The sequence below is a fragment of the Chionomys nivalis genome, chromosome 13, assembly GCF_950005125.1.
Source record: "Chionomys nivalis chromosome 13, mChiNiv1.1, whole genome shotgun sequence".
In the NCBI taxonomy this organism is placed as follows: Eukaryota; Metazoa; Chordata; class Mammalia; order Rodentia; family Cricetidae; genus Chionomys; species Chionomys nivalis.
The window spans coordinates 56,178,395-56,195,733 of record NC_080098.1 but is presented as its reverse complement, the minus strand read 5'-3'; the positions used below and the strand labels follow the sequence as shown (position 1 = coordinate 56,195,733).

General features: G+C 38.8%; 1 protein-coding gene across 1 annotated transcript in view; it reads left to right on the top strand.

Moving 5' to 3' along the window:
* LOC130885536 (uncharacterized) overlaps nt 1–17,339 on the top strand; it is a gene marked incomplete at its 5' end in the record, with an annotated part of 270,826 nt that overhangs the window by 109,477 nt on the left and 144,010 nt on the right. The window contains 2 exon segments of the mRNA XM_057787070.1: nt 413–676; nt 4,706–4,904. Of these exon segments, the coding sequence (XP_057643053.1) occupies nt 413–676; nt 4,706–4,904 (463 nt within the window).

Here is a 17,339-nt window from a genome sequence, read left to right as displayed (position 1 = left end):
CTCATCAATCCTAACTCCTCAAGTCTCTATCTCCATATACCACTAGCACATGGATTAATGGATGCAGTTTATAGCACAGATATTCAATAAACACATTCAAACCTTAACAACAGCAGGCATATCAGCTCAAACCAATAGGAAAGAAAATATAGTGTAGTGTGTTAATTGCAATGCTACAAGCTTGATTCCTAAAATTTATCAAGCGTGGAGTCACTGGCAGAGCCATGCTTTCATGATTGTATGGCAGTTAAATTACCTGAAGCTAGAAGACTTATTTGTAAATTCATCCAAGAGTAGATATTTGAAGGCAATAGGCAGTAAACAGAACACGTTTCTTCAGTTTGAACTGTCTTTGGGTATTTCTGGAGTGAATAGCACCCTCTTGATGTTCTTCTGTCAATAATTTGGACAGGTACTTCCTCAAAGGAAATCCGTGAGACCTGGCTTGTCCTTTCTGTTTGAACTCTTCCTTCTCCGTGGAACATGTGCTTCCAGTGACCTGGTCGTGGGCTGGGCAACATTTCCCATGTGCGATAACAACTTTTGTCTAGTGGAAGGAAAATTCAAGTGTCCCCTTCTCCGAGGAAAGTACGACCGGAAACTGGACAGCTTCAGAAAAATTGAAGAATTGATTTGCCAAGATTTGAACCAGTGGCTGTGCAATTTGTATTTTAAGGTTTGCAGTTTGATGATTTTGTTTATTAATTTCTTGAGATTGGATTTGGTATTTGTGGGCTATCTTCAAACTCTTGATTCTCACATCTCAGCTTTTTGAGTGCTACCTAGCTGGGATTCTAGGTATGTGATATGAGCTCATAATTGGGAAATAACTTGAAGTATTTTCCCAAGCCACTTTTGCCTAACCATTAGCTTCCTTTCTTGCAATTGCAAAATTAATAAAGTTTCTTTTTCTTAAATAAAGTTTCTTTAAAAAGGTAAGAGTAATTACATCAGATAACTGGTTTCTGATAATGCACATTGATTAATACTTAGAAATAAGGAATTAAATTGTGAGTTTGTGGGGAAAGTGAAAGAGAATTTAATAAAGTCATGTTCATTGACTAAATCAGAACTCTTACCCAAGCCTCCTGGTTCTCTGCTGTTCACAATCTGTAAATTCAGCCCATCACCCCATGAAAGGATGAGTTATTTCCTTACCAAAAGTACTGACCAAGCTTCCCTTGTGTGTTGGGAGTTGGCCTCTTCTGTTGGATACCGAAGAGATGAGGTGGGGCTTCTGCCTTCTGAATTATCATTTCTGACAAGAAAGAAATACAAAGATCAGCAGAAGTTGAGTGGCCATGAGAGTACTGTCTCCCTTCGTCACTCCACTCCCAAGCATGCTTTATGTCAAACTCAAATACTTAAAGCAAATAAACTTGGACATACATATTTGTATATGTTTAGTTTTTGTGCACTGCAGAACATAGCCTTTTAACAACATGACAGTACATAAATTCACTGTAGGCAAACGTCATTATCCAGAGAAGAAAATGGTTGCATATGTTAAGAATAAAGTGTACCACCTGTTTGTAGTCTATTTATTTTGTTTTCTGTGTCTAAAGTTGTTGTTCTTAATTATAGTATTTTCCCAGGTTGACTTTATCATAAAGTGCAATGAATTATTTTTGCCTACACATCTGATTATCTACCACCTGTCTGTCTTTCTCTCTGCCTGCCCATCTACATCTATCTATCTATCTATCTATCTATCTATCTATCTATCTATCTATCTATCTATCTATCATCTATCTATCTTCTATCTGTCCATCCATCTATTTATCATCTATTTATCTACTTACTTACCTACTTAATTGATGTACCTGGTAAAGATATTTCCAGGCCATGTATAATTTTGGTCTTAGGTTTGAGAGTTTCCTGTGTGTCTTGAGGGATTGCTTTTCTTTTACTTTTATATTTGTGGTGAAATTATCTAGTATTTTCTTTTTAGGGAATCCACTTAGAGTGTTATGCTGAAAAACCATGTTGGGGTTCTCTAGAGAACTGTTAGGGAGATAGTTCTAACCTAGATATATGCCTTCCTAGCCATTGCGTAAAGAGTGTTATCCTGAGATAAATCTGTCACTAAGATCCACAGGGAAAGAAATCCTCACTATTCTCTGAGAATTTGTATCAATTATTTTGTAGTGGTGCTTCAAGTATTAGAGGTCACTTACATCTCCTACCAATGAGGAACATTGATTTATATAAGCCTGAAATTGAAGAGTGTTGCAGGAGTGTAAATAACTACAAAAAAAAAACATAACAAAACAGCTTTACATTTGTAGTCTTAAACATTATACCATGAATCAAAATAAACTGAAAATTAAAATACAGTCACAAAAGAAAAAAAGTAATTTTTATTATAGTTAATATGAAGAATCTGCAAATGTGCATGTGTGTATGTGTGTGTGCATGTGCACACATGCACGCACATACGTACACATACATGCACGCACATGCACACATGCTCACATTTGAGTTTCGGTATTTCCTATAGTACTGTCTTATTTGACATGATATCTCAGTAAAACCCAGAGCCTCTTCTTTCCACTAGACCAGCTGGCCAATGAGCCCCTAGAACTCACCTTTTTCTGCCTCCTGCTCTACCCTATCCATCTCTTTGCAGGCATGGGCTGCTCTACTTGGATTTTATGTGGTGCTGGAGATCTGAACCCAGGAACTCATGATTGTGTCACAATGATCTCAACCAATGAGCTATCTCCTCACCCATGGAACCTGTGATTTTTAACTGACTTTTAAAATTTTCTCCTTTATTTCTTTCTTTTCCATCTCACTGTAGATGTATGTGGTGGAACTCAAGGCCTCACATATTCCAGGCAACCGCACTACCACTGTGGGCTACACCAGCCTTTCATTTTCACATTAACTGGTACTTATAGCTCAATATTCTATAAATTATAGCCTTGAAAGTTGGCAGTGGATTCATAAAAATCAATTCATATAGTCCTGGTATTCATCATAAGATTATTTAGGTTGAGGGTAAATCAAGATTTAAAATCTACAAGACAAAAAGTTGCTTATTAAACTATATTAAAATAATTTGGCTGGAGCTCAACCTACTTGTATTTAAATATTTTCCCCCTTTTTTAAGTCAATAAAACATAGTGGGGAAAAAGTAATGCTGTTACCCACAGTGCTTGTCAGGCCACTACATATGATACATGGATGTAATTAATCACCAATCCACTACTTATTAGATAATGTTTGAACTGTTGCCTTCTAGACCTCTAGTTGGGGAGGAAGTCCACTTAACTGACAAGAATAATGGCTCAGTACAAGGCCTATGATTTTTCTGGCTGAGTGGAAAAATAAGTGGGATGAAGACACTTTGTCATAAAGATGCAAACAGGAAATTCTTATACAAAAACTATGTGTTTCTTTACATAAACTTCCTTAATATTTGGATTTTTCTGGTAGGAGTTTTCTCAAGAGCAAACTGCTAATTAGGGCTAGGGAGATGCTTGGGAGGTAAGTGGCTTGCCTTGCCAGCTTGAGGTCCTGAGTTTGGATCCCTAATACTAAACCAAACTGTACCCGAAACCAACTCCCTCCACCCTCCAAAATCACTAGATAAGACAGCATTTGTAAACCCAGACACTGGGGGAGGTGGAGTCAAAGAGGAGGGATTCTTGCAGCCCACTTGCCATCCATCCTTGCCATCTCCAGGTTCAGTAAGAGGCCCTGTCTCAAAAACGTAAGTAGAGAGTGATGGAGGCAAATGCACAACGTCAGCCTCTGACTTTCCCAGGCAGATGCACACCCACCCACCAGCCCACCTCCCCACCAACTCACCTCCTCACTGCCCCACCAACCCACCAACCACCCCCCACACCAACCCACCAACCCTACAGAAAGTTTTGATCAAGTAGTGGATGGAAATAAAAAAAAAATTAGCAGATGACATAAAAAAGCAAAAGAAGATGATGGAACAGAAAAATGTTTTTACAATTTAAGCTTAGAGGAGATTAAAGAATCCAGGGTAATCCTTGCTTCCTGTTTCCTGTAGGGTCAGTGGGTGGGAGGAGAACGCTATGACACTGGCCAGACAAAGCCAGAGCTCACGACTTCACCCTGACCGCTATTGTTGTCCCTTGTCATTAGGGGCAGTAAGTGGAGCTCTCAGGAGAAGGCTGGCAAGCAGCTCTGATTTAGTCCCATTGCATGTGTGCAAGGCCTGAAGAGGAGAGCTTGTGCAAGCGAGAAAGGCTGAAACTTTTTCCCAAGAAAGTCCTCCTCCCAGATCCTCAGTACACTCAGTCTTTCCCTCGGCACTTTGTTATCTTAAACATGGGAAGAAAAAGTGCACAGTAAACACCCATCTCTTCACTCAGCAATGCTCTCTGTTCTTGTCGTCTCTCTCTTGGCTTAGATTATTGTTTCTTAGAGATAATAAAAACCAAATGAATATTTGCTAGTTTCATCCCAGTATGAAGTTTAGTCATGCAGTGCTTTCTTATGGGATATTAAAATTAAAAAATTAAGGATATAAAGCACATGAGAGTATTTAAAGTGATTATGGAGATCATTTAACCTTTATAATTTAACCAGCCAAAATCCTTCAGAGTTTGGAAAAGTGAATTGTACTTTCAGATATCTCAAAATCTCCCATTGTTCTAGAGGAGTTTTAACTATGTAGGTAATATTTGCAACTGTTTCCATTAACTGATTTATCTCTTAATAGGTAATTAAAACTCCTTTGCATTTGAGTGATCAAAAAAGCCACGAGAGCCGCAGGCAGCTTTCTCCCGAACGTCCTGTGTGCTTAATGGTGGAGGCAGAGAATGCAGAATTTGATTTGGATAATACAGCTGGCCCTTCAAAGAAAGAAGCCCCAAGAAACACTCACGCTGCAATGGACGGCACCATCCACTCTTCCCAGGGTCGGTTGACTTATTTTCTTCAGCATTCCAATAGAGTGTTCTGAATTGTGTCACACTGAATAGAGCTAATTAAGAAGTGTTTATTTTCTAAGAAGGCATCTTTTAAACTGAGCCATATAGAGAGAATATAACCAATGACAAGAATCTTAGGTTTTACATCTTGTTGTCTATTATGCGAATAAGCATAAAACTATTTCCTTGACTTGAAACACAAACCATTCTCCACAACCCCATTGTTTGGTGACTGCTTTTTCGCTGCTTTTTGGAGTTGTGGGGTTAATTGGCTTCTTTTGGGACTCCTGTTTACAATTTCAGCTTTCTTGTATGTTTTTTTGAGAGTAGTAACCAAACATTTGAGTCTAGAAGATAAAGTATTCGCAGGGCAAAGTTCACAAGTAGTATAGTTTATGCTGTAGGGCTTTATTTTTGACGATTGGTTTTATCAAACACTAGTTCTATCAAGTTTTTCAATATTCAATTTTTAGAAGAGCCTTATTTGAAATTATCTTTTGCAGCAAAAAGTTATTACCCATTACCTTTTAGTTATAACTTCTAGGTTTTAGTCATGGGTTTCTGTAAATGGATGGATACTCTAATAGTAAATTGTATCAGCCCACCTGACAGATGTGATGGATGGGAAGTTAGTGCAGAACTAGCAGTCACAGCATCACGGCAAGGAGTGGCACTCATACTAATTACTAGTAACAAACCCTGTAATGAGCATTTTCTTTGAAATTATCAATTAGTTTAATTATAAAGAAAATAACATAACAGGTACTAATACTCCATCCTTTATTTTGGCGATTTTGTTTTGCTGTATTTCCTATATATAATTTCTTTTTATTTCACCATTCTCCTCTTCCATGTCCTCCTCTTCCTCTGAGTGTTTGTGCTGTATATGTGTGTGGATGGATATACATGTGTGTATGTGTGGGTATGTATGTGTGTTGCATGCATGTACATGTGGGGGTATGCATGTATATGTGTGTATGTAGGCATGTTGGGGTTACACTTGTGTGTGTGTGTGTGTAGGCATGCCATGGAAGCCAGAAATCAACATTGAGTATCACAGATGACTCTCCCATTATTATTATAATATAATATTATTGTTATTGTTATTATTATGGTTTTTGAGACAAGGTTTCTCTGTGTAACAGCCCTGCTGTCCTAGAACTCACTTTATAGAGCAGGTTGGCCTTGAACTCACAGAGTTCTGCCCTCCTCTGCTTCCTAAAGGCTGGGATTAAAGGTATGTGCTACCACTGCCCAATTTCCACCCTATTTTTTGAGGCACGGTGTCTCCCTGATTACACTCGACTGGCTGGTTCGCAGTGAGCTCAGAGATCCTTCTCACTCTGCCTCCCTCAGCACTGAGATTACAGACACCTGCCACAACATATTTGAGAGGAGAAATAGAATGCAGGGAGGAAATAGGTTCCAGGTCAAATTGCAAGTGATTAGATTCAATGAAGGAGGGAGGGGATGTAGAGACAAAGCAAAGCTCTGAGAGAGAGAGAGAGAGAGAGAGAGAGAGAGAGAGCCCATTTAGCTCTGGGAAATGGGCCACGATTCTGGAATAGGAAGCTGGCATTTCTCCATTATGATCAAACTGGCTGCATGATGCCACTTTATGAGTCACCTCTGCCTTGCTGAGTTTTTGCTTGTTTGTTTTTGTTTTCTTTTGATTAGTTGATCAGTTGGCAACCTCAAACTTCTCAAGAAGTGGTAAACACCTGTTAAGTCATGTTTGGAACTTTTTGCTTCCTTAGGAGTGATGTCATATTGGGCAGAGCAGGACTCCACCGACTGCTAGGTTCAAGTCATGGTTTGCTCCTCTCAAGCTGAGGTTGAGTGTGAGCCTTGGACTTTCTTATCCCTCTCTGACATTTTGCTTGCTTGTGACTCAGCTGCTGACATCATCAGTTAAGGACCACTGAGATGCCACTCTCTAGAATCCTGTGGACCTGAAAATATTACATTAAAATTTTACATAAAGAATACATAAAGGTCAAATTCTATAAAACTGACCTTAAATATTATAGAAGATAAATTAGGGCCCAGGTATATATTGAATCATGTAATAAATTCCACAGCTATAAAGCAATTTGAACTAAGAATATAATTTACATCCTTCAGAACTTGTATTTAATTTTCTTGTATCAGGAAAGAGCAGGTAAGAGCATCTTCGGCTATTTTGGGGATTTAAAAAGTAGACGTGATCATCCTCAAAATGCATTTGTAAGCTGAGTGCAAGCATTCTGTATTGGGATGTAAAAGATTTAAGCCTCTAATGTTTTTTGTTTGTTTTTTGGAGGTGTTTGTATCTTGGTGCCTCTGCCCTTAAGAGTGCACTGGTAGATATGGGTGATGGAGAAAGCACTTTTGCTATCACCAAACAGCTCTGTAATCTCCTGGTATTTAAAACTGCTGGGCTCTCTGTAGAATCTAGCCAACCTGAAGACACTCCGTAGACACAGCCTCTTAACCACCTACCCCCAGAGCTGCAAGAAACAAGGCGTTTCCTTCAGAGATGTCCCGTCTGTACAGCTCTAGTGGAGCCGCAGGAAACGGACTGTGACACTGGAAATCTGAGATGCTGAAAAGAGAGACACTGTCAGAGCTTCTCCCGATGGGGGGAGATCATCATCCAAAGAAAAATAAAGCAAGAAACAGAAAGGGGAGGATTGTGGCGTCATTGGACTAAAAAGAAGAGAAAGCATGCCATTGATTTTGCTTGAATATCAAGTTCAAAAGGTCAACTCTGAGGTCACTGAACATTATAAAATATGTGCACTTGTAGAATGTATTACTTTTTAAAAATGTTTTAGTATAACATAGTATTATTTTAGAATTCTTAACTTTTAATATGGTGGGTTCTGACTTAAATAATGATATTTCCTACCACTGATATTTTATTCTAGTTTTAGGATACCGAGTAGAAGATTAAAAGTAACTACTTTTGGATCATTTTTCACCAGATATTTTTTATTTTTCCTCTTTCCTGGGACAATGTGGGTACATTCCCTAGATGAGCCACACCATGCTATGAACTTGACTTTTAGAGCGCTACCCCCCAGCTCTCCTCAAAGAGGACAGGTGCACTCTGGGAAAGAAGAACACCAACACATTCTGTATGCAAATGCAATACGCACCGAAAGAGAGAATTTCTTAGGCCTTGCTTTAGAAAAACCTGATTATTGTTTTGCTTTTCATGTTCAAAGGTGGTAGAAGGGCTGTCTCCTTCTGTCATGAACAGATTTATACAAAACCAGAACACAAAAATTCCTCCTAGTACATATTTCCTCTATTGCTTGATTTTATTTATTTTTCTTGGCAGCTCCTCAGCTTATTATTAGTGGTTAATATCTCCCAGGGGCTTGTATTCTGTTCTATCAGGGCTGTGATACAGTGTGCTGTTTGTTGCCACTGATGTGTTACTAAGAGAGTTAATAATGGGTAAACAAACACAACATGTGGTAATTCATTTCAAATTAAAACTTTATTAAACTCTGGCTTGATGACTTTCTGGCTATTTACAACTAAAAGAAGGAAATGTGGGGAAGTTGGGACCACGTGGTATGCTTATGGACATGAAATTTCTACCTGAAGAAAATGTATTTATCTTCAACAAGCTGTCTTGTATTGGTAGGTTCCATATGCAATTTGTCAAATCTACTATTCTGTCCCCAAATCATAAAGAAGTGGCTTTCATGTCCCTTGCAAGTGTGTCCACACTCTTTCCCAAAAGGATTTTGCACACAGTTCATGGTTGATGTTTTCAACATGTAACTCCATGGGTGCCTGGGAGCAGGAAATACTTATAAAGTGCTGGAAGAAAATATCGATGGCATAACTTTTGTGATCTCTATCTTTCAAGTTGTTTTACTTTTTAGACTAACCACTAGAGAAATGGTGATTGTGTTTGACAATTTGTTTTGCATATGGATGTCTTGCAAGAACAACAGTTCCTGCTGAGGTCTCTGGATGCTTTGTGATTCTGAATGCAAGAGAGTTTTATTGTGCAGTCACAATGAACAAACCTCACTGCTACATGCTGTGGGATTGTTAGCCCAAAGTGTCCATCTCTTGACCTTCAGAGGTTTACTTGAGGCTTTTTGCTCCATTATGATACAAACATGTCTACATGACCAGTAGGAAGCGTGGATTCTTTCAGTATCTTTTCCATAAAGAGTCGGCAAATCTTCTGGGGCAGAATCCAGACCCAGAGAAGGAGCAAGTGCAGCTAGTAAATAGCTGTTTAATTGGAAAGTGAGAGAAAAACTGTGAGAAATGTGTGCTGTCGAGGCGTCATATTTGTCCTCTGTCCCAGTTAGCTCCAGCCCTCATTGAGCATACTGTAAAAGACAACTTTTTTTATTAGACAATATTAGATATTAGATGAGGCAAAGCTCTTATCTATCTATCTATCTATCTATCTATCTATCTATCTATCATCTATCCAGCATCTATCTATCTATCTATCTATCTATCTATCTATCCATCTATCAATATCTATTGTCTATCTTTCTCCCCCTCCTAACACTTCCCTGTCAATTCTTATAAATCACATTACCTAGAAGAGGAAACAAAGAACCATTTGTTGATTATAATAGAGTCTATGACATCAGAAGACCAGAATTAGGATTGTTCCATTTTACAGTGATAGAGAAACATTAAGTATTCAGTAGAAATTTTCTGTCCAGTACTGAGTTGCTATTTTCCCAGACTAGTGATGGATAGCATAGTTGTCTTTCCTGACAGTGGACAACAGCATGGAGCCAGAGCTGTAGTCAGCCACATGATCACAAGGAGACACTGCCAGACCCTAGGTCTCTTAAATTCACTTTCTTAAGGATATTTTTAACTTCAGCTGAATTTCTCAGTGCATTCCCCCACTATCAATCCTGGAGTACTCTCTTCCATGGTGTACCCCACATTGCACATGACAAGTGTCTGATAGTATGTGGACTTTCTATTTAAAAACAGACCACCTAACCTGGCTGGAATAGGAGGGGTTGCCACAATCGAAAAGCAGCCCTAGTGAGCATTAACTCACATAAAAATTGAGTAGTACTAAGCAGACATTTCCTAGAGCAACAGTTTAACAGACTTAGTGAAGCTGTAAATTGTGTCCACATATTAGTGTCCCATGGAGCAGTTACCATTTCTCCAGTCTTTATTTGCTTGCTTGCTTGTTTGTTTGTTTGTTTGTTTTGAAACAGTGTATGGTGAAGCTGGCCAGGCTGATCTTGAACTCACTATGCAGTTGAAGATGACCTTCAGCTTCTGATTCTCCTGCTTCACCTTTGGAGCACGAGGGTTACAAGTGCGCGCCCACACTGGGTTTAAATGGTACTTTGGGTTGAACTGAAGGCGTTATGTTTGCTAGGCAAAGACTATCTCAGTGGTGCCCCACCTCTGGATCTCGGCAGTTTTTAATTATGCTTTTAGTTTTCTTAATGCCGAGTTTTTCTGACAAGTCCTTTCAGGAATATGCTCGCTGCAAATATTTTCTCCTCACCTGCCTTTGACCTTGCTGGTTTTTAGCCCTGTCTTTTATAAAATGAGCCTCCTGGATTTTGATTAAGTCCTGTCCGTCAGGCAAAGTCGATTAAGCTTTTTGTGTCATGCCTTCAAACTCTGCCTTGCTTCCGTTCAGAAGACTTTCTGTTTTCTTCTGAAAGTTTAGATAGATGATTCATTTGAAGTTTGGTTTTTGAATTAGGTACATAGTTGAGATCAACTTGGCGAGGGGAGGTGGTGTTCTTTGCACAGGAAAGTCAACTTCTAATATCCTTTGCAGACACACTTGTTATAAGGTTGAGATGCCTTTGCATGGTGGTCAAAAATCAACTGACCAACTTTTTTAAATGGCTGCTAAAATTCTTTGTCATTTCTAATGAGTACAGAAATCCTCAAGATTCCTGTTTAATACCAATGACTTACTCCTTTCTTGGTCTTAAGACCTGAAGAAAGACTTGACACTTATTTTTGAAGTTATTTTCTTCAATTTCTTTGTCAGTGATTTATTATAATACTAGAACCTTAATAATCAATCAGTTATACATTTATTCTTTCATTTAAAAACTGTATTTTTTCCTTTGCTTCCTTCTCTTTCTTCTTTCTTTCCTTCTTTTTTCTTATTTCAGGACCTTTCTAGGTAGCTCCGTGGGAAGACTGTGCCTAGTTGTCTGTCCAACAGAAAACAGGGAGAGGACAAACAGCTCAAAGCACTATCAGTGGGAGAAGCAGAAGCACAGCGAGGACATTCCCAATTGGGCTGAACATCCTTTTTCTGCGTGCTCAGGAAGCAAGATCTAACAGGTCAGGAGAGTTACCAGGGTTAGCTGTCTTCCCTGTGACAAGCAACAGCTTCTGAGTGTTGGGGTCAAGTTTCCGTAGCTGGTTTCAACTAGATCTCCATGTTACATTGTGAAAGTTCCAGTCCACAATTTATACTGAGCTTAGATAAGACACAGTTATTGTTTATTATTGTTATTATTGTTTCTTCAATTTATAGTATCACTATATGGTTTGTGCTGGCCTTGAATTAACAATCCTCTTGTCTCAGTCTCCTAGAACTTCTTGAAGATATTAGTTATCTGTATCATATATGTGTATATGATGTAGATGTGTATGTATAATGCTTATATATTAATATCCCTCCCTCTCTCTCTCTTTCCCTCTCTCTCACTATATATATATATATATATATATATATATATATATATACATACACATACAATAATTTGTCAGTTGTTACCCCATTGCTGTGGAAGAATCCTGAAATCCTGAATCTTGAACTTGAAAACAGTCCACAGGATTTTGCTGGTGACAGTTGGAGCTGAGCTTAGGGACACATGGTCTGAGATAGTTCCGGGTTACAGACAACCATCACCACTGCAGAGAGCTTCCAAAGAAAGAGCACTTCTACACGAGATAGCCATAATTGGAAGTATTTTTGAGTGACTACTTAGAAATCCCATTTGTTGAAACTTTGAAGTAAATGCTAGACTCCATGGCATTTGGTCTGGAGGATTATTTTGTCTTCAGATAGCATCCATAGATCCAAATCCTTCATCTGAGTACAAAACTGAGCCTCGGGGAACCACAGTATGTTTCAAAGTGATTAATCTGCATAAAGAGCTAATTACCTGCATTTAAAACGTCTTTACTTAAGATATGGAAATGCATGAAATATTATAAGTCACAGAAAAGCTTCAAAATTCTTTAATTTAGATCCCCTTTTTTAAAGCAGTAATTGATAATTCTTCTTCCTATCCCCACACCCTTTTGCCTATTTCATTCCCCTCTTCTTCCTTTCCTTTAAGCATTGATGTTGGCACTGTTTAGGTTTCTTTGCAAACAGAATAAGCCTTCTGGTGGTAGTTGTAATGCTAAACTCTCTAAACAAACTTAGTCGAGCAAATTCTTCTCAGTTGGAGCTGAGGTAGCTCTCCTACCATTAGTGGATTGCGTAAAAAACAAAAATGAAAAAAAATCATTGTAATTTGTTTTCATCTTGAGCTTATTTTCTCACCATCCCTCACAGCCTTTCACGTTTGATCCACTTCACTCCCAAAGCCATGTCTGAAACCTGCTGGTGCTGAGAAAGCTTGAAGCAGACACGCAGGCCCGCAGGTCCGTAGATTGGTTTTGACAGGACTGTGGTGCTGAGCCCTGCCTGGGCCCACAGTGATGCTAGCTGACAGCCCCTCACTGCTCCTGGAAGCAGGGAACATGTGGAAGGAATTGCTCTTTCACATTTCCCAGTGTGTCATTTCCTCTGCAGGGCAGCCCCTGACCCTTCTAGAGATCCTGACACCCAGACAGGAAGTGTTCCCACTGATGTAAAGGAAGTGGAGAAGCAGTTAATGCCAAGAGCAGAGGGAAGAGGGCGTGTCAAAAAGATGTGAGGGACAGAGAGATGGGAAGGTCTTAAAACGTTTCCAGCAGGTTAGACTGCGCTGTATTCTTTCCTGTGAGCAATGCCCACAGACCTGTGGCTGTTCAAGTAGTCAAAACTTTGTAGGGGAGCTACCTTAGGACCCCTCCATCCTCCCCGTGTTTCATCTGAAAAGTAGAAGTGGCAATAAAAACAGATGTGTCACATGCAAATTATGAAAACCAAGGTCGGAGGAAGAGATGCAGATAGACGTCTGTTCCCCTACTTTAAGACATGGGGTGTGTGTTTTCAATTACAGAGTGGGGGTTAGAGCCACCGCATAACACAGCTTGAGATTTCAGACCTGTTTCTATTCTCAGTGTTTTGTGTGGCCTCATGCATCCTCCCTGTTGATCAAACAGTCTGGCAAAGGAACATCAGGGCTGAGGGCTAGATTGTCAACCACACTACTTTGAAATTCCTTTTTCGTGTATGGCCATAGTCCATCCCCAAACTCCAGATCATCTGTGTTTCAGGAATGATGGAGGAACTCAGTTTTAAAAGCACGGGCATGCATCATTTAACAACAGGATTATGTTCTGAGAGATGGATTGCTAGACAATTTTGTCATTGTGGGAATGGTAGAGTGTGTTTGCATGGACCAAGGTGGTTGAGCCCCCGACACATCTGGGCAGTGTGAGAGAGTGTATTGCTTTTAGTGCCAGTCACTTACCAAAGGTTTGTTACGTGGTACATTTTTAAATATTTGGAAACATTTTCCAGGATATGTATTTGTCTAAGAGCACTCTTTAATTAAGGGACAATATTTTACTTTTCCTGTTCCACTCTCTGATTCTGTCTTATGGATATGTATGGTATATATATATATGTATATATATATATGTATATATATATATATATACACCTTAATCTTTTCAGATGAGTGTGCTCCCTGTACAAGCATGGTGTATATATACATATACATTAATATATATTCAATAATCATTCATAAAGACATACTCTCATTTGTCTTCTGTCAATTTCTCTCATTTAGTCTGTGCTTCAGAATTACACGAATGTCTAAAGTAGTAACATACAAGTAGATAAAGGCAATAGATCACTTGGCTGTGGTTCTTGGCTGAACACGAGCCACTGAGATGGACCTATCAGTATAAGAAAATGAGAGCACTTTGAAATAGCCTCGGGAGCAGCGGTTTAGGCAGGGAGAGTTATCGTGGGGCTTTGATGGGACTCACTCATCTCTGTCCACTATTTAATCTGAGGTTCCCAGGAGTGCTGATAGCTGAACACAGACAGAAGTTGAAATAAGGAGCTGTAGGGATAAAATATACTTTCAGTCTACTTTTGCTGACCTATGAGTCATGATGAGCGAAACCAAGACTGGCTGATGAGGATCTGCCTCTGAGACATGACAAAGTGGCTGCCAATCAGATGGACCTTGCAGTGGCTATGATTTGTCTCACGGGCTCTTAGTTCAGGCTCTTGTTGTAGCCCACAGAAGGTAGCATCTCCTTTCGCCAGTTCTGTTCTTCCAAAGGGGATGAATGAAAGATGGAGGGGACTGGGAGACACGAGGAAAGGGATCATTAACTTTTTATTTATCTACTTGTCTGTCTTGTGTCTCTGTGTACAAATGTGGGCATGTGCACGGCGCAGCTGACCTATAGAGGCCAGAGAACCGCCTCGGGTGTTGCCCTTTCCTTCTGCCTTATGTGAGTCAGGATTCTTGCTTCCTGCTGTGAATGACAGGCCAGCTGGCCCTTCAGCTTCAGGTTAGCCTTCTGTTTCACCATAGGATTTTAAAATGTCCATTTTATCAGTTTCTTTTATTATGGTTTCTATTTTGGATGTTAAGTCAAATACCATGTTAGATATCTTTCTGTCTTTTAAGATAATTTTCTATCTTTTAAATGCATGTATATTTTTAACGTTTTATATATCTGGCTTTATATATGAGGCTTAGCTCAGTTCTCTCCCCATGAAAATATCAGATTGTTCTGATGCCATGAGTTCAAACTATCTTTCCCTCATCAAGTTGGTTCTGTACCTGTCTTGAAAATTAGCAACTGGGCACAGTTCTGCAGACGTACTCCTATTTTTGCCATTAGTTTCATGACCTAATGACCTCATGAAGTTAGCCTCTCACTCTGCTAACTCCACAGTGTAGCATGAACAATAAAAACCCAGAGACAGATATTGGGGTTCAAGCTGAAGGTCAGAAAAGCAAACAGCCAAGCCACTAGAAAAGTCTTACGTCTACCAAGGTACCATTTTGGTTTCTTTGTCAAAAATCAGGTGTTCATAGGTGTGTGGATTAATGTGAGGATCTTAGATTTAATTCCATCGGTCCTCCTGTCTGTTTTTATGCCAACACCAAGCTGTTTTTATTACCAAGCTCAATAGTAGAGTTTGAAGTCAGAGATGGTGATGCCTCCAGAAGTTCCTTTACATAGGATTGTTTTAACTATTCTGAATTTTTGTTTTTCCATATCAAGTTTAGTATTATTCTTTAAAGGTCTGTGAAGAATTGTGATGGGATTTTGATGGGGATTGCATTGAATCTGTAGATTAGTTTTAGTAAAAGTGCCATTTTTGTTATGTTGAGTCTACCTGTACAAGAACATGGAAGATCTTTCCATTTACAGATATCTTATTCAATTTATATCTTCAAAGGCTTAACGTTCTTGTCATTCAGTTCTTTCACTTGTTTGGTTAGAGCTATCCTAAGATATTTTATATTTGTGGCTATTGTAAAGTGTGATGTTTCTCTGACTTCTTTCTCATACTATTTATTATGTGTTTAAATAATAAATCAACATTTCGTAAATTTGAGTCCAAAAATTTTGTACATGTTTTCTGAAGCTTCTACCTAACTATTTTATTTTGTGTTTAATAATTGTAAATGGTTCTTGGTTTTAATTTTGGTTTTAGAAACCTCATACAGAAATGTGGTTTTATGTGTTTTTTCCATAAAACTTTTTGTAAATATTTATTGAAAACTAATTTTTAAATTATGCTAATGTGTAAATACCATTTTACAAGAGTGCAGATGCTCTTGGGTTCCAGAAAAAGGTGTCTAATCCCCTGGAGCTGGAGTTAATAGAGGTGAACAGGGGGTTGGCTGTAAATTGCATAATTTGGGTGATGGCAACTGTACTCAGGTCTTCTGCAAGAGCTTCAAGCTTTCTTACCTGCTGAACCATTTCTCCAGCTCTGTTGCTTGAAATTTTACATTGAATATAATGTCATCTTCTAATATAGTCATTTTCAATTTTTCTGGTACACACATATGCCTGTACCCTTAAGTCACTGTAGAATACTCATTATTGCCAAAATTACCTACAGTACGCTAACAGCAGCAGTGAGAAAATGGGTCTTTGTCGTATATGTGTACATATGTGTGTTTTGTAGTTTATGCATGTATATACACATGTATTTACGTGTGCTCGTGCATAAGGAGGTCAGAGAACAAAGTTGGGCATCTTTTTGTCTTCCTCAATTGTTCCTCACCATGTTTTTTGAGGCAGGGTCTCTCATTGGAATGGAAACTTGCTATTTCAGCTAGGTTGGTTTGCTAGTGAGCTGCAAGGGTTCTCCTCTTCCTGCTACCACAAATGGTTTCATAATTCCACAGAATTTTGTTTTATTGATAAATACAATTAAATGGCTTATGTAAATAAGACTACCAGGGTAGGGGATTTACACATTTGAATCCATGTTATATGCCTAAAAGAAATTATAGAGTTTCCTTGTCCACTTTTTTCATATGATGTTGATTTCAGTTTGCTAAGATTCAGTCTGTAGAAGATTTTTTTCCAGCTAGACTTATTTAGAGATACCGATCGGCTGTCTTTTATTTTGTCTTTTCTTCATCTGGTTTTGGCGTCAAAGTTGTAGTAACTACACAAAACAACTTAGTAAACATGTGTCCTTCTATTTTCTAGAACATATTGTGTAGGTTAATAATGGACGGTCCCTCTCCAACTCACGTGATGACTGTTCAGTCCCCAGGTGGTGACACTTTTGGGAGGTGGTAGAAACTTAGGAACTTGGTCGTAGATGGAGGTATTACTTAGTTGAAGGTGTGCCTCAAGCCTTTGGAGGTGATTCCTGATCTGATCTTTTCTCTGCTTCCCCTCTACATGTGGTGAAGACTCTGCTGTCTACACACTCATGTCTTGAATTGTCTTCATCCCCTTTGTGAGTCTTTCTAGTTTATCAACTTTACTGCTTTTAAAGACCCAGCTTTTGTTCGGTTGTTTCTTCCTTTCTCTTGACTCTGCACTCAATGATTATATTCATAGTATGATCATTTCCTGCCTTCTACTTGCTTTGGATTTTTTGATGTTTTTCTGGTTGAACCTTAGATGCCTAATTTTCTTCCTCCCAAGATTTCCTCTCTAAGATTTCTTCTCAGCATGGCTTCATTTCATCTCATTAATGTGATTTTTTTTGATTTTCATTAATACTTTATCTTTAAACCCAGGTTGTTTACACTTGTAATGTTGAGTTGCTAAATGTTCACAATT